Source organism: Gobio gobio, assembly GCF_949357685.1.
Source record: "Gobio gobio genome assembly, chromosome: 24".
Lineage (NCBI taxonomy): Eukaryota > Metazoa > Chordata > Actinopteri > Cypriniformes > Gobionidae > Gobio > Gobio gobio.
Window position 1 is genome coordinate 30,710,067 of NC_137120.1, and position 23,151 is coordinate 30,733,217.

A 23,151-nucleotide genomic window follows, 5' to 3' on the forward strand; every position below is an offset into this window, starting at 1 on the left:
GTTTGAGGTTGTGGACAGGTGTCTTTTATACTGATATAAAGCCTCTCTCATCTTTTTAAGTGGGAGAACTTGCACAATTGGTGGCTGACTAAATACTTTTTTGCCCCACTGTATATACACACACATATACATACATACTAATATATATAGAGTCTGGGACTAGTTGTCACAAGGGGTTTATCTTAGTAATTAAAAAAGAGTTTGTTTTAAATTTTTTATTATTATTATTTACAAAATATAATAACAGGGACAATAAATCAATATAACAGGAGCAGTAATACATAAATTGCTTTAAAAAAAAAAAAGTAAAATAAGTCAAGGCAGTGTTTGTCTCCCTTTCGTATCTTCTGAACCTTGTGTAAACTATAGACAAAACTTAAAGCCAATTAGAAAACATGTTGAAGCTGAGCATATAAAGGGATGTGGAGGGTAATACAGGATTCTTTTAAATCCTAAATAACAGAAGTCCAGTCACAAATGAGGTACTACACTAGATTTGACGGTGCCGGTTTCTCCAGGTAGCAAAGGATTCTGGGTAGTACAGGTTGTGGCTTCACACAAAGACAACTGGCTGCAAAACCTGAGAAACTTAGAGGATTTGTTGGCGAAGCATATGTGGAGCGTATATTCATAAACCATTCAAAAACCCTCTTCAACACTTAGTACTGCAGTACCGACGGACCAGACCGAGAGGGAACCGATCGAAGCCCCTGAGGAACTTGTGTTTTTTTTATTTATTATTGCACAAAGAGAACCTACAACGGGAAAGCCAGAATCGCAACAAATGAAAGGACGAAGCAACTGCATTAGTAGTTCATTTGTGATGATATCTTCTTTACAAGTAAAACATTTTATGCTTTAACGAAAATAAGCGATTTAAAAATTAAAGTTGAGAGCTTATAAGAACTACATGCAATGAAAAGCAATTTAATGCACAGTTGCTATAAAATGAGCCCATCAAACATCCTCACAGATTTCCAAAGAAGCTTACAATTAGGTAGTTAAAAACACTTTCATTGCATGTAGTAGTCTGACAGAGACAACCAGCTCCCTAAAACACCTGTTTACTAGTTTAGTAGTAGAAGAAAACATGGTTTAAATGAGGAATTCTTGAACACATTCCTTGATTAAAGAGATAATTCAGGCAAAAATGAAAATTCTGTCAAAATGTCTCCACCCTCATGTCTTTCCAAACCTGTATGACGTACTTTCTTCTACAGAATGCTATAGTGTGTGTGTGTGTGTGTGTGTGTGTGTGCGTGTGCGTGCGTGTGTGTGTGCGTGAGTGATCTAAACATTAGATAAAAGTAGTGTACTTTCAGTAGCGGATTACTTTTATGCTACCTTTATGTATGTTTTGGAGCTTTTAAGTTTTGGACCCCTTTTACTTTTTTACTGTACGGACAATGTTGAAACCGATTTGGGATGACATGAGGGTGAGTAACGACCACAGAATTTTTACTTTGGGCTGAATTATCCCTTTATTTCAGGCTTTTCTGGAGTAGCCTGAAGAGCAACAACTGCAAATTCCAGGTGAATGACAAGTCATCACATTTGCTTAGATCTGGAATGTTTCCCTTCGCTGAACGGGTGAGTTGCTGTGTTGGATGGGTGCGGGGCAGATGGAGGAAGGTGAGCACAAGAGGCTACTGAGTACTCCAAAATCTGGGACGGATGGGACAGGCGAGGAAGGCGAAGAAAAGTCTATTTGAAGCCTCCGTGAGGCAACGTACTCCGAGCAGGCAGGTGCAGGATCTTCAGGAAAAGACCCCGGTTGTAGCTGGTAAAGACCTGCTCCCAGGAGCCCTGAGTCTGGCTGGGAAGAAGGGAAGGAGTGGCTAAGGGGGAGCGAGGAGAGGTAAAGCTGGGTGGACGGGGAGGCTCTGTCTGGCGTCTGGAGCGCTTGTGTGAGAGGCGAAAATTGTCTGAACAACGGCTCCCCCTGTGGGCTAGAACAAGAACCTGCACATAGTTCCAGCTCCCCAATGTTTCGCTCAGAACCTGGAAACATAACAAACAGGCATATCAAGATAAAATGGTCGTGCATTTGGGGGAAACCGTAAAGAAATAAACAAGTTGATGTATGATGAGTTTCTGTTTTGCAATTTAAACCGCATGCACAAAGAAATCTTTTTACTTCCACTCTGTTTATTCTTGTAGTGTTTGGGTCATTCCTGTTATGCAGTACCAGATTAAAAAAAACTATGATTTGGTCACGTTCAGACACTTAAACATAATTAATTATAGCTTCATTATTTTCACAATGGTATGAAATTATAACAGGGTGGAAATAAAGAAATGAACAGGATGGAACTGAATAGGGTTTAAGCAAAAAACTAAAGTTAGGCACTTGACAAAAATCTTTTTTTTGGTATCATACCAGTGTTGTTGCTGTTGTTAACTATTAAAATCGCTTTCATTAATTGAAATAAAATCATTTACAAACATTAGATGAAAAACGTAGAAAATTTGAATGCTGACTAACCGAAATAAGTTGAAGTTGAAGTAGCCTACAAAAAATACTAAGACTGAAATAAAAATAAATAGAAATATTTAAAAAATAATAATAAAAAGACAACGCACTAGGGGTGTAACAATACACACAACTGACGGTACCTCGGTTTTGAATTCACGGTTCGATACGGGTTCGGTACAGCAGTTTTATAAAATTGCTTTTTATTTATTGTTATTAAACAGTGGTTTACTGAAGAAATTGTGTCTGTCCTTAAATTAATTAAATTATAACTAAAAGTTTCTTACAGATAATGCTGTAAACTATATAGGGAGCCCTTACTTGCACATTAATATAATATTAAAGGTTAACAACAGAGCCCAAACTATTTGCCTATTCAGCAACTATTAGCAACTATTCAGCTGCAATTTATTTTTAGATATAATAATCAACACTCAAATAACACATTGGGCCTCATTCATGAAACACGAGCAGAACAAATTTGTAAAAGCCGCTCTGACGTAAATTTTCGGATTCACGAAAATGTTCGTATTTTCAAAATGTTAGTTGGCACGAAATAAATATACACCTGCTCCCTACCACGTGTAAATGGTGCGTAAAACATTTGAACGTTCTGTGTAATTTAGTGTCTAATTTCTGTGTCTAATTTAGGCAAACTGACGACATTGCCTTTTGATGCACTGTGTACCATAATAATATTTCAAGAGTTGATTTGCCTGGTCTTTTTTTTTTTTTTTTTTACTGTTCAACGTTGGGTAATAGCGCTGCGCTCGTCACTGTCACTTTTTACCCGGCCGTCCAATCACAGTGGAGGAGGGGCGGGACAAAAACTACACGGACCAATCATCCCACTTGTACACCGACTGAACAAAAATAATGGAGAAGTTAATATCGCTTTTTACTGCATTTTTTACATTCAGAAATATCCTTCAAAATGAGATACTAGATACTGCCATGGATATTCTGTATCATATTTATAGCAATCGAAGTATCTCAGATGGAAAAACGCTGCCCTTTCAAAGCGTTTTCAAGCGCCACCAGCTGGCCGTTTTCAGAAGAGCACCAGGCATTTTTAGCTGGCTAAAATGCTTTGATGGACACATGATAATTTAATATTTATTGCTAGGAATAGGCCAATTAGTCTTTTTAGCATTTATGCAAAATACTGGAGCCAAACCTGAGAAAGAAGTCCAGAAGATTCCACAGCGTTCCTGGACACGTCATTTGCAGTTGTAACTCATGGGCGGGGATTATGCAAATTATGAGTGTGCACGCGCGTCCTATTAATGAATGTTTGGAATTCATTAATATACACACGTTTAACTACCAAATCCGTGGTATACGAAGCGTTTGTGAATCTGGAGGAGAGTTTTCGTAAATGTCCATTTTACGCGCAAATTATTTCATGAATGAGGCCCATTGTATGCAAACATGTAAACTTCACATAAGGAAGTTTTTTGCATGAAATGCATTTGCGTTTGCATGTTTTTTCTCCAATTCGTTGTTAAAATATATTATTTTATACATAATATGTTTGTGTGGGAACTCGGATTGAAGTATGTTCCATACTTAAAACAAGCCGACTGTTAACTGTTAAAGATTGCATTCGGAACCGTTCGGTACACGTGTACCGTACCGGAAGCCCTGTACCGAAACGGTTCGTTACACCCCTACAAAGCACATGAAATCATTAAAACTTAAACTAAAATGAAAACTGAAAATATAAAAAAATAAATGCTAGGTTAAAATATCACACAAAACAACACTGATGTAAACAGATAAAGTTGTGAAATTTTGATATCATACACATTTCTGTAATTTTATCTAACAGAGCGGAATATTTTAAAGTGATAAAAAAAAATGTGTGTAGAATATTTTGATTAATATAAATGATAAATTCTTGCAATACTTTCAGCAATATTCCTTAAAGGTGAAGTATGTAATATTGCGATCCCTGACCTAGTTTGTTTGCTGACTTCCATGTCTACAATACGCTGTGTTTTCCGCCATTTCACAACCCAGGGTGTCGATACTATTGGGAAAATTGGTAGTTGGTGGAGTCACACAGTCCAAAACAAAAATTGATTTTTCGACACGGCATGTTTCCTAAATATCTGAAAACATATTTAAAATAATATATAAAAAATGTACACACAGCACCTTTAATGAGCCCGTTTTTATGTTAGTACATCAGCCTATTTGACTTCCTAATATGATTAGCATTTTTAAAAAAAATTATATAATAAAAAAAGTGAAAATGTACAACATAACAGGAATGATCCATTTCCTGGGACATCTCCACTTCTGTTTTTACCTGTGTGTCTGTCAGTTTTAGGCTGTCTGTGAGCAGCAAGCTCAGGGCTTTAATAGGAAGCGTGGTGTACGTTTCCGTCGTGGACGACCCTGAAACTGAGCTGCGCAATTCAGGCTCTCCTCTGGATTGTACGACCAAATGAAAGGTGACGGAACATAAAAGAACACAAACACAATAGGAAAAATGCTGGCAGATGGAAAACAGCAATGAAACAAATAACTCTTTGACCATCCAGACCAAAAACAAGAACAAATGCATTTATGCTGGACATAAGCAAATGAATAGAAATTAAGAAGCTTGCCTCAAATGGAAGATTCCATGAACTCATATGCACGTGGAAAAGTAAGTATAATATCCAAGAACTAGTAATGCGTACCTTGTTTATCCAGCTCCATGACTGCAGGTGGCGATGGAGGCTGGAGTTGAATGGAAGACCTACTTGGCAAACCTTGATTGGCACCTTCCACATCGCCAGTATCCCCATCTGGCTCAGCATCCTCTCTATGAGACGCATAAATCATTTAAATATCATCAGATCATTATTTAAAGGGTAACCAAACCCTAAACCAACTTTTTTTAGTTAATGATCTGTAATACTGGGGCTTTATTAATGCTGTTCATTGATTTGAGTAAATGTTTTGACATTTGGGTATAAAGTGTTTTAATTCTATAAAATATAGTGTAAAAACGCCAAAGTGCTGCCCTCTTAAGGATGAATGGTGGCTGCTGCAGTTGAATTTTCCTATTGGACGTTGTGATACATCGTGACGTAGGATGGTTCTTCCAACCATAGATATCCATTATAAAGGCTAGATGTCTCGTGCGCGCTGCTGGCCAATGGAGGTCGACGTCCGCACCTGGCGGCCATCTTGTCACAGTCAGCTCGCTCACTCGTAACATTGTTTTCATGGGTGCTTGCACTTTTAAAATAACCATAACTTGCTCAATTTTATACCGATTTTCAAACTGTTTGGTTTGTTATAAACGTCAGAGATGTAGTTATGACACTGCATACTTATGAAAAATTATTCATAATTTGTTCAAGCATCCATAATTATAGCCCATGAATAACGTTTGTAAGAAACCAAATCATTTGTAAATCCGTCAAGATTTCAGTGAGATAAGAGTATTTGTGTTCATGCAGATCATCAGGTACCACAGAGCCCTGCCTGTGACAAGATGGCCGCCGGTGATGACGTTAGAGACTCCGCCATAAGACATCTAGCCTTTATTATGGATATCTATGCTTCCAACGGCTGACTAAACACGCCCCTGGCACGAGCTCACCACGCCCTCAGAAATGTTTTCCCCAATCACATGATGAGAACGGCTTCACTCCAGTATGAACTGTCATGTTACATGAAGTAGAAACATTATGAATGAAACTTACTTGACACATGTGTACAGATCATTTTCATACATGAGACGCACTTTCAAACCCTGACACGCAAGTGGTTGCCGCGGTAACAAACAACAATACTGTAACCTGCTGGCATATATAGTCTTTTATTTGAGGAAATCCGTTTATAATAGGCTTTTAGGTCTGAACTTATTGGTCCTGCGCTGCTTATTGATTCAGTTAATTTGAATGAAAAATACATCGTATGTATATCAGATATCTGATCTATTTTTAGTGGCATTCAGTATAAGGTAGGGCTGGGCAAAAAAAGCGATTTTTCGATTAATTGTTTTTTAAAAGGTGGTTGATTCAAAATCGATTCTCAAGGCCAAGAATCGATTTTTTTTCCCGGGGGTTTCCAGTCGATCCTGCCCGGTATCGCATATATGCTTGTCGTTAAGATAAAATCGAATGGCAATCGCATCTAAGGAAGCCACGCAAATAACAGATAGTGACGAAATATAATGCATCATCCGGGGCATGAATCAAAGCTCAGACGCCCCTGGAGGAAAAAGCCTCCATAAAAACGAGTGAATCCTCCAAAAAAAAGTCTGAATGATGGTCGGCTAAATCGCAAGAAATGCTTGTCCTTTACTGAAAATTGCTGAAAATCATGTGTATCAAAATATCCATAAAAACAAAATTGGATTGTATTTAACATAATTGTATGCATTTGAAATATAGAGATGGGTTCTGTTTTAATGTAGGCCTACCCAAGTGTACCTAAAATAAAAAGAGTTTAATATACAGGTTTGTGGCTCTTAATTTCTTTTTAATTACCCACTTGTAAACTTGTTCACTGTTCTTTTTTATAAATATAGTAGGCTATTTGAATTAAATCTATATTCATTGAGTTGAATTGAAATTGAATTGAGAATCGAAATCGAATCGATTTGAGAGCTTGGGAATCGAAATCGAATCGAATCGGAACATCTGAATCGATACCCAGCCCTAGTATAAGGATTTGACTGTTCATAGATTAGGTCAGTTCTCTTGCGCTGCTGCTTCACTAGCATCGTCGGCATCGGGAGTTAACGCAGTTGGAACCAGCGGCTCGCATTGATAAGGCTCTGGGTCTGTGTCTACAGACAATTAACCCTCCTCCACTTCAGGTGAAGGTGGGGGAGAATGACCGCTCTGGTTCGTCCCCTCTGTCTCCGCTGGGCTCTGCCCACTTTTCCAGCATTTTTCAAAAATTGAGTTAAGCTCTGAGCTGGGGTTTAGTTACCCTTTAAACATTTTCAGGTCCACTTAAGTCAAAAACACCATAGACAAACTTTTAGTCAACTTTTATTATTGGCATATTTTGCCAAATTTACATTTGGCGATATGGCTCTGTTCTAAATTCCTCATCCTTTTCATTAACACCATGAAAAGCCAAGACAGCGAACAGCAGCAGCTTCTGGGGACAACCTTCCATTTAAACAGGGAGGGCGGCGTAAACCCCCCATTGAGAACAGAGCATGAATCAATGAGAACAGAGTTAAACACAATTTAAGGAGGAGCTCGGGTGGAGGTGGGTTGCAAAGCAGCGTGCAGTGGAAGCAGCCAAGCAGGCAGACTGAACTGAAGCTACGCTTAAGTAAGGCGCCCTGTTTGAGAGTTGCCAATTAAGTGCATAGGAATCGGATCAGCTTATAGACCGTTTTTATGCCGACGTCACAATTAAGTCACAGCGTTAGCTGGAGGCAAAACAAAGGAAAAACTGGAGGCGGACAATACAAACCAGCACAGAGTCGGAGCTCAAAATGTCATCTTGTTGTGTTTTTCGGTGCCAGAATCGACAGAGTACAGGCTCCAAATTGAAATTTTACCGCATACATGTTACTACTGCCACACAAAAAAACGACGACAGCTGTGGTTAAACGAAATAAAACGAGCGGACTGGAGTGAGTGTGTGTGCCAGGCGCTGGCTAGGCAGAACTTCGGATCGTACGACACAAAACTCATCTGTTAAATCTGTGTATTTTAAGTCTTGTAGTCTTAAATATTAGGCTATTAAAAAAGCGATGTGTTGATAAAAAAACTGCCATGATTTTTTAATAAAATCACACGGAGTACCCAGAACAGCTGCTTGCATAAAGTTTAAGGTAAAAATAAGCATTTGCCTATTCCGCCTATGCCGTGGGCCGGCCCTGGGTGTAATGGCTCAACCGGAGGTAATGCTGTCAGATCGTCCATCCATTGAGTGAGCGTGTACGGGTCGGTCAATCTGGTTCCGTCCATTAAGGTTATTTTTTTTTAAATAACAGTCACGGTCCCGGACAGAGAGTGACCTTACATATTCAGATACAATTACTCCAGTCATTGTTTATAAACAAGCTCACCTTAAAAAAACTTGCTGGCTAGCGTTAGTGAAGCGTTCAGGGGAATCGTTCTGCCTCCAGCTAAGCTCCGCCCACAAAAAAACCCCGTCCCAATGTTTACTAACTGAAAAAAGGTCTATATGGGCGGAATTGGAATTTTTCCAATCAGCTGATAGCGGAGCTTGACTACCTGGCTTGCCTGAACTAACGCAGCTTGCTTGATTTTGCCTTCAGTGTGAATTTTAAATTTTCTTAATGGTATAGTTCACACCAAAATGTTGTCATCATTTACTCACCCTCAAGCCATTCCAAACCTGTATGAGTTTCTTTCTTCTATTGAACACAAAAGATATTTTTTTAAAGAAGATATTTTAAATAATGACGGTATCCAGACAGTTAACGGCACCCATTGACTTCCATTGTAGGAAAAAAATACTATGAAAGGCAAATGGGTGCCGTCAACTGGATATCAACATTCTTTAAGATATCTTCTTTCGTGTTCAACAGAAGAAAGATTTTTTGGTGAACTATCCCTTTAACTAAAAAAATATATGCCTCCAATTTTTATTAATTCAGCTTAATTTGCTTTTAATCAGGCAACAGAATAAAAGTGATTCACATAACCTGTTCATTTACACCCTTCTGCACCACTTTTTTAATCGTTACATTTACATTTATGCATTTAGCAGATGCTTTTAGTTTCTTGTGTGAGAGTCCTTACTCAAAAAGAAACAAACAAACAAAAAAACACACTCACGTGTTCCCAGATGGTAGATTGCACTTTTTCCGACCCAGCTTGGTGGCCTGCTGTGTGAAATACTCATGCCGCTCTGATTTCTTCCACATGTAGTAATACTCTACACACTCACCCACCGAGCGCGTGCGGACCTGGGTGAGGGCAAATAAGAGAGACTGACAGATTAAGGCACTCTCGTTTCTCTAAAGTAGAAACATCAGCAGCAATCCGTACTGGGAAATAATATATGTTATGAGACAAATTTGGTACCCACCTTGTTGCCCTGTATGAGGTGGAAGTTCTTCCCATAGGCACGGTAGCCATGCTCAAAGCTACGACACTCCTCCTCACTCCAGGCACAAAGCTCTTCTGGAACATTTTTCAAAATATTTGAGATTAAGCAGCTCTACATATCAGGATGCATTGTTTCTCTCTGCCTGCTAAAGAAGTTTTGAGAAAGAAAGGCGTAGAAAAAGAGAGTCTTACCATTGAAAACCTTGACATTAAAGCGGTATCTTCTTAGTGCCTCTTCTGCATTAAAGTTGCATTTTACTAGTTCATAAAGAGCCTAAAAAAAAGAGATGAAAGAATAAGTGCAACCACTGAAAGATCAAAACATGACCCACTAAAGACAATAAAAACTTACAGTGAGGTAACAAAAGAATGAGACCGCTAGTGAAAATGCATCAATGTAATTTCAGAATGTCTTTGTATTTGGCGAATTATGGCGAAAAATAAGTATTTGGTGAATAACAAAAGTTCATCTCAATACTTTGTTATATACCCTTTGTTGGCAATGACAGAGGTCAAACGTTTTCTGTAAGTCTCCACAAGGTTTTTACACACTGTTGCTGGTAGTTTGGCCCATTCCTCCATGCAGATCTCCTCTAGAGCAGGGATGTTTTGGGGCTGTCGCTGGGCAACACGGATTTTCAACTCCCTCCAAAGATTTTCTATGGGGTTGAGATCTGGAGACTGGCTAGGTCACTCCAGGACCTTGAAATGCTTCTTACAAAGCCACGCCTTCGTTGCCCGGGCGGTGTGTTTGGGATCATTGTCATGCTGAAAGACCCAGCCACATTTCATCTTCAATGCCCTTGCTGATGGAAGGAGGTTTTTACTCAAAATCTCACGATACATGGCCCCATTCATTCTTTCCTTTAACACGGATCAGTCGTACTGGTCCCTTTGCAGAAAAACAGCCCCAATGTTTCCACCCCCATGCTTCACAGTAGGTATGGTGTTCTTTGGATGCAACTCAGAATTCTTTCCAAATACTTATTTTCCACCATAATTTGCAAATAAATTCTTTAAAAATCAGACAATGTGATTCTGGATCTTTTTTTTCTCATTATGTCTCTCATAGTTGAAGTGTACATATTATGAAAATTACAGGCCTCTCTCATCTTTTTAAGCGGAAGAACTTGCACAATTGGTGGCTGACTAAGTACTTTTTTGCCCCACTGTATATATTTAATATAAAAGGGTTGGACAATGAAACATCAGGTTTTTAGACCACAATTATTGCTTAGTATGGTTAGGTTCTCCTTTTGCATCCAATGCAGCATCAATTTGTCTTGGGAATGACAGATAGAAGTCCTTCACAGTAGCCAGAGGGATTTTGAGCCATTCCTCTTCCAGAACAGAGAAACAGTGGCCACTGGCCAGGTCACAAGTGATGCTGGTGGAGGAAAACCAAGCCTGCCGCACTCGTGTTAAAAACTGAAGCCAAAACGTCTCAGTCGCCCCCAGGTGGTTTATCCCAGTATAGCTCATAACCGCCGCCTCGCCGTGTATTCTAATGGACACGAGACAAACGAAAACAATCAAATTACACTTCATATAATTTCCCCCCAGAATTAGTTTCTGTCATTTTAGGGCAGTTTTTAATCACGCAGATTTCATTTCAAGTGTTCATTTTTTTAAACAAGTTAGGTTTTAGTTAGTTATTTGATGCTATAAAAACGGAGGGTGTGACGTCATGATTGACAGCTGAGATATACGGCTTCTCTGAGCGAAGTCGTCACTGAAGCACCAACTGACTTTTTTCAGGATTTTTGGGAGGACATTGGCGCTTTAGTTTTAATTTCTACATGTCCATAACTGTTTACTTCACACCGACATAATGAATTGTTGTGCATCTGCGAAAGTATGGACGGGCTTTTGATATAGCGGCTCTACTTCCTGCTCTCTACTGCGCAGACTCTGGTCCCGAGGTCACTACTGCGCAGACTCGGCCGCAAATCTGCACAAGATGTCAGCGTCATATTCGGACCTCCAGCGGCTCTTCAGCGAAAGAGAATGAAGTCACGTCGTCCATATTTTTTTACGGTCTATGCGGAAAACAAACCCCAAATGGGCTCAATAATATTCAGATTCACATTTCAAGGCCATGGGAGATTTTCAACTTCACTTTCATGTCCATCAAACCATTCTGTCACAAGTCTTGCTGTGTGTATTGGAGCATCTATCATGGTGATACACGGCATCCTTCAGGGTACAATGTTTGAACCATTGGGTGCTCCAGAATGTTTCGGTACTCCTTTGTAGTTAAGCAACGATAAAGAACAGTAGGGAATACCATGATATTGCAGCCCGAACCATCACTGATCCATCCCAGTGCTTTACTCTGGGAGCGCAACAGTCCGGTGTTAAACCTCTTTGGGGCTTCTCCACACCGTAACTCCCACGGATGTGGGAAAGACAGTGAAGTTGGATGTTTCACATTGTCCACAGCCCAAAATTTGCACTGTTGGAACCAATGAAACCGACATTTGGCATTGGCATACATTTTGGTGGAAACAGGAGGGTCGAGGTTATGTATTTAATTCTGCAGTGAGTTAGGCAGCTGTGGTTTTATGTTTTTGGATACAATCAAGGTTAGTACCCAGACATCCCTTTCAGACAGCTTCCTCGTGTCAACAGTTACTGTTCGTCCTTCATGGAGGTATGCTGACATTACCCTGGATACACCACAAAGACTTGCTGTCCTGGGGTCCGTTCTTTGTACCTTGCTTAAAGGGATAGTTCACCCAAAATTGAAAATTACCACATGATTTACTCACCCTCAAGCCATCCTAGGTGTATATGGCTTTTTATTCTTTCAGACGAATACAATTGGAGTTATATAAAAAAAATCCAGGCTCTTCCAAGCTTTATAATGGCAGTGAATGGCAGCCCAAAATTTGAAGCTTAAAAAGTGCATCCATCCATTCTAAAAGTAATCCATACGGCTCCAGGGGGTTGTGTACATCTGTGATATTGCTCTGCTAATTCAATCTTCACACTCTGCTCCTACTGATGAAAATCAGTAAAGATTGACCACTAGACTGCGCATTTATAGGAATGAAACCTTCAACACTATATTGGCCAGTTTCATTGTCCAACCCCTGTATCTACACGTGAGTGAGTGTGTGTGTGTGTGTGTGTGTGTGTGTGTAAAAGTTGAATTACAAGATATAACTTGTCAAACGCATCATACACTATAATTTGTAATAAAAAATAAACTAAATGCAATAGATCAGTCTAGCAAGCAGTGTTGCTATTTTTAACAAAATATTTAAATATATATATATAAAAAAAAATGTAATTGATATTAAAGGGGCTATATGCAACTTTTTCCCCAAAATAAACGTAACAATAGCCTTTTCATTTTACCATTTATGACTCAAACATCTCCTGATGAGCATACTGACACCTTGTCCGCTCACAGTGACCGAGTGGAATCTCATTTCCAACTCAACGACTCCCGGCGGATGTGGCAGGGACTGAGAACCATCTGTGCTTTTGGAACTAAATCCTCTGCAGAGGTGAGAGCTGATCCGTTGCTGGTGAACGAGTTAAACTCTTTCTACGCTCGCTTTGATGGTAATCGCGGCAGCGCGACTCCGGCGAGTGACGCGTCAGAGAGAGTCCCTCAGAGCAGCAACGGTCACGTGATCTCTGTCTCGGAGGACGAGGTTCGGAGGGCACTCAAACGTGTGGATGTCAGGAAAGCTGCTGGGCCGGATGGTATTTCAGGTCGTGTTCTGCGGTCCTGTGCTGATCAGCTCGCAGGGCTCTTTACATCCATATTCAACGAGTCCCTTGCTACATCTGTTGTCCCCACCTCCTTCAAACGATCCTCCATCATCCCTGTACCTAAGATCAGTAAACCCTCTTGCCTAAATGACTATCGTCCAGTGGCTCTCACATCTTTAGTCATGAAGGTCTTTGAGAGACTCATTAAAAACAACATTTGCTCCTCCATTCCTGACACTTTGGACCCTCTTCAGTTTGCCTATCGTCCCAATAGATCGACTGAAGATGCCATTTCTCACGTCCTTCACTCCTGCCTCACTCACATCGACAGCAAAAGTGGGAACTATGTCAGGCTGCTATTTATTGACTATAGCTCAGCCTTTAACACCATAGTTCCCATTAAGCTAACACACAAACTCCTGGATCTAGGCCTGAATTCTTCTCTCTGCCTCTGGATTGAAGATTTCCTCACTGGCAGACCCCAGGCGGTGAGAGTAGGCCAGTTCACCTCCACCTCCATCACCCTGAGTGTTGGAGCTCCACAGGGCTGTGTGCTGAGTCCCCTGCTCTACTCTCTCTACACCCATGACTGTTTGTCCACACACAGCTCCACCTCGATCATCAAGTTTGCTGATGATACTGTTGTCCTGGGTCTCATCTCCAACAACAATGAGACGGCATACTTGGACGAAGTGGAGCAACTGACATCATGGTGCCAGGACAACTGTCTCTCTCTGAATGTTAACAAGACCAAAGAACTGATTGTGGACTTCAGGAAGAGACAGCATCGGTCATACTCCCCTCTCATGATCAGCGGGACACCGGTAGAGAGAGTGAGCAGCTTCAAATACCTGGGTGTGAACATCTCCGAGGATCTGACCTGGACTACACACATCCAGACACAGGTGAAAAAAGCCAGGCAAAGACTGTACCACCTGCGCCAGCTGAGGAAATTCAGGGTTTCACCAGCCATCCTGAAAACTTTCTATCGAGGGGCGATAGAAAGTGTCCTGACTCAGTGCATCACAGCGTGGTACGGGAACAGCACCAGTCACGACTGCAAAGCCCTGCAAAGAGTGGTGCGCTTATCCGAGCGCATCTCAGGCTCAGCTCTCCCGTCTCTGCAGGACATCTTCACCAAATGCTGCAGAGGTAGAGCTACTAAAATCATCAGAGACATTAATCACCCTGCAAACTCTCACTTCACCCTGCTGCCATCTGGTAAGCGCTTCCGTAGCCTGATGGCAAAGACTGAAAGACTCAGGAGGAGTTTCTTCCCCCAGGCCATCAGACTCCTGAACTCAGTCACGTGACTCACTTCACCCCCGCACACACATAAACATACAGTCTTTTAACATTAACATCCACATACTGCAATTGCACTGCACTTTACGTCCCTATTGTTACTGCGTAACAACCTGTAATAAACCTTGCACATTATACTTCTTTATATATACATATTATATATTTTATGTTAACCACTTATTTTTAAGTCTACAGTTTATCTCACTTATCATATCCACATATTTTTTATATTTTTATTTTTATCTTATTTCCTATTTTTATCTTTTACTTGATTTATTTATAATTCTACTTATGTTAATACTTTTTATTCTAATTTTATTCTATTTCTATTTAATTTCTTGTAACTGTTATTTGCACTGTCCATGGAGCGGACCTGTTTACATTTCACTGCCAGTTGTATATTGTGTATATAACTGTGTATGTGACAAATAAAACTCTTGAATCTTGAATCTTGAATCTTGAAAAAGTGGGTGCACCTATAAGCCTGTATCCTATTTTTCCTATTTTCTGGCGGGTTGTTTTTTCCCGCGCTGTCTGCAGATGAGACGTCACCACCGCTGCGAGAGCGAGCAGAAAATGAGAGCAGTTCTGTTTTTTGGCCACAGGTGTCAGTCGCGAGTTTAAATTTCTGAAAAACGCATATAGCCCCTTTAAGCTCAAATAAAATATAAGCTAAATTAAATGTTGCCGTGGAAAATAACTGAAAAATATGTTGAAGTACTAACATTACGACATCTGTCAACTAACATTACTAAATGTTAATGTCAATGTCAAAATATAAAAATTCTAAATAAAAATGAATGCTATAATAGTACATAATTTGCACATCAGTTCAGCCACTTCCAAACTGCATGAAAAAATGATATCTGAATGATGATATGAATGACCAAACCTGCTCATTGTCTTTGACTATATCTCCTGTGGTCAGACTGTTTGTAGGTCCATTGTCTTTTCTCTGGACTTCAAGCAAAAACGTCTCTACTGCCAGACTGGACAACACATCTGGAGTCCACAACAACTGGTCCTCATTTTCATAGGCTGGGGATAACAGTAACAAAACAGGTGTGGGTCCCAGGGGACTCGGCATGTCAGTTATGCAAAATAAACCACAACCCTGGAGCCAGTGTTAAGGACACCAGCTAAGAAAAGACACTCACCTCTTTCATAAAAGGTGTGTGTACAGAGAGCAGGAATTATAGCCTGATACTGGGGGCCCACCATGATGTCCTGATAACCAAAACATGGCACATTATTGCATTTTCTTTCCATTAAGCGGACTGTTATAAAATATTATGGATTCTATTTTATAGATCTGGGGTCAGTAAGATTTTAAAATGTTTTTGAAAGAAGTCTATTATTCTCACCATTGGTGCATTCATTTGATCAAATATACAATAAAAACAGTAATACTGTGAAATGTTTTATACAAAATTTGTTAATTCATTAATATAAATTAATCTGTTTTCTATTTTAATATAATTTAAAAAGTAATTTATTCCTGTGATGGCAAAGCTGACATGATCCTTCAGAAAACATTCTAACATGCCGATTTGTTACTTTACAAAAGTACTTCACTTCGATAAAATTAATTAGTATTAATTTCTTTAAAAAAAAGAAAAAAGAAACAATGGTCATGTTTTTCAACATAAAATTTTTAAATGTTGTGTCAGAAAACTTTATTAATTTTGCACAGAATAGCCTACTGATACTTTTAACTATGGTGTCCCACTGGGCTCTATTCTTGGACCATTAAAATGCCATTATATATAATTGTTAAATAAAGCTAAAATTATTAAAATAATTATTGGTCATTGAAATAAAATAGAATAAAATATAAACATAGTTAATTATAACGAATCATTTTTTTTTACCTTTCGGCCATCACTGGAGGGGATAGAGTTGCTTTCTGAGTCATCTTCGGAGCAGCTGACTGAAGTGTCTTTGTCATCACCTGGCAAGATTAAGAACATGCTCAGAGTAAGCCCAAACATTTTTGACAAAAGAAAATACATTTTTCATAAAAACAATACCACACACTAGCATACACCTGGTGCAATGCGGCGCCAGGCGCGATGCAAGTGTTTTTTGCTAGTTTCAGCCTGACGCAGTTATCATTTTCACGTCCAGCACCACATTGTTTAAATAGCAAATGCACTTGTGTCCATCTGTTTGCCCATGGGTGTGCTGGTCTGAAAACGAGATGTGTTTAGGTTAGGGCTGGGTGATATGTCTGAAAACTGTATCACGATATAAGTGTTTCATATCGGTCGATATCGATAATTATTGATATTTTTATGACCTATTTAAAATAAGGACCAGGAGAAAAATATATCACATTTTTATTTTAAACTTAACCTTCCTCTGATTATAATCCCCTCAGTTTTAAAGGCAGAAATGTCAACACAACCATGAACACTCAAATAATTAAAATGTAAACATAAGTCTAAAATCACAATGAACACTTAATTATCTCTTAACATTAAGGTGCAGTGCCTCCGTTATTTCTTTGTACCGTTTAGATGCTTTGTCATAAGGCACTGATGCAGAGTACCTCTCCATGTCGTTTCAAAGAATAGCACAACGGCGAGCGCGTGGAGTATAAACACGTCCCCAAACGTCGAAAGTATAAACAAGGCTTAAGGTGGTAAAACAAGTTTGGTCTGACTACGGTCAGACTTATAAAATCCAACTTGTTTTCCTGTTTTATAAACAATTTCCTCGCTCGCTGCGGCACTCATTTTCCACTCGTCACTCCAACACGAGACAACGATAGTGCACAAACAAACATGATACTGCTACATGATTGGCTGTTAGCGTGTCACTCCCTACGTTGCTAGGTTACCAGAGAGTGAGTGCCTTTGTTCATGCAACCAAACTTGCTTTGCAACCTCTGGTTTCTTCCGGCGAAATTTTTTTATTATCGAACATTTTATCAAATGCATTGTTTATTGATATCGATTACGTGTCTTTCGCGATATATATCGTTATCATTTTATCGTCCAGCCCTAGTTCAGTTGCATTGTTGGCGCGTTGCTATATTGAGGCAACTGAAAAAGACTGTGCAGTATTTTTTGTGTTATTTAAAGGGCGTGTTAGTAATATGCGCCTATAGGCGGGTCCACAACGAGCATACTCTCTGCTTATTACACACACAGGGACGTGCAGAAGCACACAAACATTTTTAAATATTAAAAATAAAAGGATTCCTCTCCGCTCTGGAGAAGCGTTCAGTCTTTCCTCTCGAAAATAGTGAATCCGCCAAGGCGCGAATGCAACTGGCTTTTAAAGGGAATGGGAGATGAGACTCTGATTGGTTAATTACAAGTTACTGGCACGCAGACCTTTTTTTTTTCCGTCATTACACTAGCAAAAGTGGATTCGGACAAGCCCTAAGTGCACTTGCGCCATATGCTTCAGACCATGCGCTCAGATCATTAAAATAGGGAACTAAATGTCTTTTTCTGGTGTCACCAAGATTTATCACAGAAAAACATGATTAAGTTCCAGACGTGTGTGCAGTGTGGACAAATCAGGACAAATTTAAAAGATGGAAAAAGGCGGCAACTAGCACTGACATATAGAATATTCACTTAGGAAAATACAGTACAATAAGAGCCATTGAAATGTGAGGTGCTACCTCTTAGGTGGCACTGTAAGAGGTCAGATGCATGGGACGTGAGGGAGAGTGGGAGGTCATCAGCAGAGGAATGGTTGTCCACATCCTCCCCTCCTGAGAGCAGATCTTTACCTGTCTGAACCTGCAAAATGACAAGACTTAACTTCCAATTACAAGCCATAATTTGTTACTTTCTAATTTTCCAAATGAAGCTCAGAGCATTTCAAGAATCTAATGAGGAAAGTAAACCAATGATAGTGACCTTGTCCAGTGTCATTTCAGGCAGACTAGCTGCCAGTTCATTCGGTTGTTCCAGGACAGGATCAGGCATGTTGTACCCATAAAGTGCCAGCAGTTGCTCGAGGGGCATCTCACCACCCTGTAGAAAGTTGAACGAAACAATTGTTTTTTTAATAAGAATCTAACTCAATCAATGCATAGCAAGAAGTTGTTCCACTCACTGAATGGGTCTTTGTTGCCATCTTTACTGCCTGCCTCCGCAGGGCCGCCAGGGTCCTGTCCTGCTCCTCTAGGAACGTGGATGCCCGGGGAAGGGCCTCCAGTGGCCCCGCATAGCCCTGGTGGAAAATGTCTACACGACTGTACCGTTGGTCCTTGGAGCCCATTCGCACAGCTAAAGCACAATGAGAGCAGTTCATTCTCAAAATGTAATATCAATCAATTCATCAGTCAATTACATTGGTAAATGTTGGTTAAATATTGGTAAAAATGGCTAATAAAAATGTTATAATATTTGTATGCGGATGCCAGTTGGGTTTTATATTTTTATTATCAAGCATTGGCATACAAGCATTTTTAAAAGTAGGGATGCATCGATATGAACATTTTGACCGATAATTCTAACCCATATTTGAAAGCCGATAACCGATATATTGGCTGATAAATTTTAATCCAAATTTAATATCATTTTTGAGAGCCTGATTAGAAAAACAAAAGTCTCACCGTTAAAAGCCATGTCCCAAGCACAAAAATATAATGTTCTCATTATAATTGTATGTAGCCTATGACAGACTTGCGCTGCACGTAACTGTATTTTCCTTTTTGAACTGATTCCAATCATATTTCATACAATTTAAAACCATCATGGCGAACAGTGCGCATCTGAAGTGTCTCAGGCCCCGTCCACACGAAGCCAAAGCATTCCCTATCCGATCTTTTTTCCCCCTCGTTTCAAGAAATATCAGCGTACACACGAGAGCATGAAAACGACTCAAAACGATGTAGTATACATGCCAGGCCAGTATGTGGCGCTGTAATTCTGCCACAGAAATACACTAAAAACGGAGAAGAAGAGTTGTGGCTAGAAGGGGTACGGCAACAGTCGGAGGTGAGGCAAAATCTCACAATAAAATAACAATAAATAAATTTACTACTTACCAGATGTGTTTTATTAACGCCTACATCTACCCCAACGCTAAACATACCCTTACAATAATGCAAATACAGTAATTAAAATGACGCAATATTAATGTGCGCATGCCCAGTGCCCGTAGTTGTATCCCTTCTAGTCTTCCCCACGCAGGACGTGGTGTGCTGACGTCACCATTTCACAAAACACAGATTTGCTGTACACATGAAAACGCAAGGGTGTCGTTTTCAGATTCATCCACTCTGGGACCCGGTTTCAAAAAATATCGGTTTCATGCTCCCAAAACGCCGGATCTGAGTGGACGAAACGCTGGTACGGTACAAAATTTGAACGTATACAGCTAAACGTGTCTTCGTGTGGACGGGGCCTCAGTTGAACGAAATAATCCATTATTTATTAATATAATCGGCCTAATTTTTTTTGTCGGGCCGATAGTGATAACAAAAAATTTACATATATCGGCAGATACCGACATGGTGGCCGATATATCGTGCATCCCTACTAAAAACCTTTTGAAGCCACTGTATATACAAAGATAATGTGGAAAAATGAAATAGGTCAACCACTATTACAAGGCTAAATACCAAACAACTTTCTTCTGAACATCTGAAATGAAGCACTTAGTAAAGTTTCATGACCTGTCATAAGTTATCTTTACACAATTTTACCACAAAAACCATCATTTTCACCAAAATTACATTGTTTAAACTAAATTATTGTTAATTACTCTTCAAAGACTTTTTCAATATTTTATACAGTGAATTATGTTCAAAACTTTTTCCAAGAGAAGATATCTAGAATATTTCCAATACTAATTGTACTTTTAGAATATAAGCCCTTACAAAAATAGCGGTAAACATAGTTTATGCCAAAATAGCAGTTATTTCCTACAGTACAAATGTGATAAGAAATTTATCAAAACGGCAATAGTATTACTAAAAATGAAGGTTCCTCAAGGTGGTTTTCACAACGATGCCATACAAGAACCATTTATTTCTTAGTGTGAAGAACTAAACAACCTTTTTCTGCTATAAAGAAACTTTTGTGCAAAGGTAATGTTCTGTGGGCGTTAAAGGTTCTTCATTGACCCAACAATGCCAATGAAGAACCTCTGTTTTTAAGAGACATGATCTAGACACTGTCTTCCCCTCATATAACAAGTCTCCCTTAGAAAAAAATGACATTATACCACAAAATGTAACTTATTTCTCTATGTTTACCTCATAGACACTTCTAGACTTCGCCTAAACTCAAAGTAAAGAGTTTTTAAGCACCACAAACATGTTTAAAGTGTCTTTCCCGAATGTTTTCCCTAACCATTAACGCATCTGTATGTGACCTCTTTGAGCTTTCCTGAAGTTTGCAGCGGTTAGTCACTCAGGCGCTTTCCTGTTAAGTCAGTGCTGAACATTTTCATCGTGACTCCGAACCGGTGCGAGAAGGAAACAGTTTTAGGGAAGTCGAGGAGGCAGTGACAGTATCTGAAGTTTTGAAAGTTTAGACCTGCCATCCGTCCTGCTCCGCGCGCACCTGGGACACACTTCAGCACCAGCGCTCGCGCAGCTCTCCCGTTGTTTCGTACGGCGCTCGATCTGGCGAATTAAACGCTCGTGAACGCGTACAGACAGAGAGATAGTGGCGAAACGCTGAGGAGTGCTCCCATTTTAACTTCCTCCTTATTAGTGACCGTCAATCTTTGCCGTTTTCTGAGTCGGTCGATCAGACGGCCGGGGTCTTAACCTGTCCGTTAATGCGCGGCTGGCGGTTAAAGTCTATCGGAGCGGTTGAAACATTTAATCCTTGTGTTGTTCTTCCCCCAAGCCCCGCAGCTCACTTACCTCCGCCATTCCGATTCTGCGCAAGCGGTGGAATGCCCGGATGTTGTGTAGAACTCCTATTGAACTTACATTCTGACTAACAACACTGATGATAGTCACCAAACCATGTCAAACTATTCATATAGGTTCTCATATGCAGTCTAAATAGTTGTGTTGAATGGAAATGGATCCCACCGGTAAAATTTGTGAGCAAAATATACTTTAGCGTTTGAAGGGTCTAAAATAGTTATGTACTTCCAAAGTTATCAACTATGAATGAAAATGCAACTATCTTGACTTCACGTGAGCTTTTTTACATGGCTAATGTAGTCACATAACCAGATGTTTAATTTCCGTTTGTGCCATAATCAGATATCCATAAAAACGGTTACAAAACTATAACTGCCATATAAGGTACATCTGATATTTAAAGTGTTTATTTACAAAGTTTGAGGTATGCAAGCTGAGACGTTTTTGAAATAAGTTTCTTATGCTCACCAAAGCTGTAAATAGGCCTACAGTAATATTGTGAAATTTCATTATAATTTAAAATAAATGTTTCTATTCAGCATCATTACTCTAGTCTTCAGTGTCACATGATCCTTCAGAAATCATTTGAATATGCTAATTTGCTGCTATAGAAATATTTCTTATTATTATCAGTGTTAAGTAAGGCTGTTTGATATTTTTGTGGAACATTTGTCTACATTTATTTAGTTTTTCTTGATTTTGATCAAGTATAACTCCATTTTGAATAAGTAGGCTAACTGATTCACATTGTAAAAATTTTTCCCTATAAGTTTCTAAATATTGAAAAACCGGCCACAATGTCGGTGTGGCATAAAGTGATATTTGATTTTCTTTCACTGGAATATATTACCTACTGGTCAAAGGGGAAAATGGACATGTTTTATCAGATATGGGCCCCTTTTTTAATTTCACATATATATTTTTGCAAAACCTTGGCAGGTCAACATGAACCTATTTTTTGTTGTTGTTGTTTATTTGTTCGTCTTTTGATTATGCAGGTATGGTTTGTGTTGAAATGTACTTGTAAGCTGTGGTCAGGGTTCTGTTGTTTTATGTTAAAAAATAAATAAATACATTTCAAAATATTATTAAATATATTAATATTAAATTGTTACTTTGTTGTTTGAAACTTTCTTTTAGGTCTTAACTTTATTTCTTTTTTTTCCAGTAGTTTTCCATCGATTACAATTTTGACCAAGAATAAAAACACATTCTTTCACTATTGTTTTTTATATATTTATTATTTTTATTAATAATAATAAAAAGGGGTGCACCGATATAACATTTTTGGCCGATTAGCAATAAATTCTTTATATTTGAAAGCTGATAACCAATATATTAGCTGATAAATCTAAATCCAAATTTGTATATAATTTTTGAGAGCCTGATTACAAAAACAAACGTCTCACCATTAAAATCCATGTCCCAAGCACACAATTATAATGTTGTCACTATAATTTTATGTAGCCTATATGACAGACTTGCGCTGCACATGTTGCACTTAAGTGTATTTTCCTTTTTGAAGTGATTCCAATCATATTTTAGAAAACTCAAAACCATCATGGTGAACAGTGCGCTTCTGAAGTGTCTCAGCTGAAGGAAATAATTCATTATTTATTGGCTTTAATCTCAGCTGAAGGAAATAATTCATTATTTATTGGCTTTAATATATCGGACAAATGTTCTTATCAGGCCGATAACGATAACATTAAAAATGAACATATATCACCTGATACCTATATGGT

The 23,151-nt window shown here is 39.1% G+C and overlaps 1 protein-coding gene across 2 annotated transcripts; it reads right to left on the reverse strand.

Annotated features, from left to right (window-relative positions):
• Window positions 1-218: 218 nt before the first annotated feature.
• mier2 (mesoderm induction early response 1, family member 2) lies at window positions 219-21,413 on the reverse strand. Of its 2 annotated transcripts, XM_079807477.1 has the most exons (13): window positions 21,398-21,413; window positions 18,631-18,803; window positions 18,432-18,548; window positions 18,191-18,311; window positions 16,425-16,504; window positions 15,711-15,780; window positions 15,446-15,591; window positions 9,715-9,796; window positions 9,503-9,597; window positions 9,250-9,380; window positions 5,164-5,288; window positions 4,788-4,908; window positions 1,865-2,001 (listed from the first exon to the last, which is right to left on the reverse strand). In XM_079807477.1, exons 2-12 carry the CDS (start codon window positions 18,793-18,795, stop codon window positions 4,829-4,831), a joined length of 1,212 nt encoding a protein of 403 aa, XP_079663603.1. In that variant the 5' UTR covers window positions 18,796-18,803; window positions 21,398-21,413; the 3' UTR covers window positions 1,865-2,001; window positions 4,788-4,828. The 2 variants fall into 2 exon arrangements, with proteins under 2 accessions (XP_079663602.1, XP_079663603.1); XM_079807476.1 differs by lacking the exon at window positions 4,788-4,908 and having other exon boundaries at window positions 219-2,001.
• Between the last annotated feature and the right edge of the window lie 1,738 nt (window positions 21,414-23,151).

Bases quoted from the DNA above. Each gene is read 5' to 3' on its own strand.
- mier2 (XM_079807476.1), bottom strand. From the start codon at position 18,795: ATGGGCTCCAAGGACCAACGGTACAGTCGTGTAGACATTTTCCACCAG. The intron at 9,598-9,714 runs GTAAGACTCTCT...AAAATGTTCCAG, and splicing joins TAATGTCAAGGTTTTCAATG to AAGAGCTTTGTGCCTGGAGT. The intron at 9,381-9,502 runs GTGGGTACCAAA...GCCCTCACCCAG, and splicing joins ACCTCATACAGGGCAACAAG to GTCCGCACGCGCTCGGTGGG.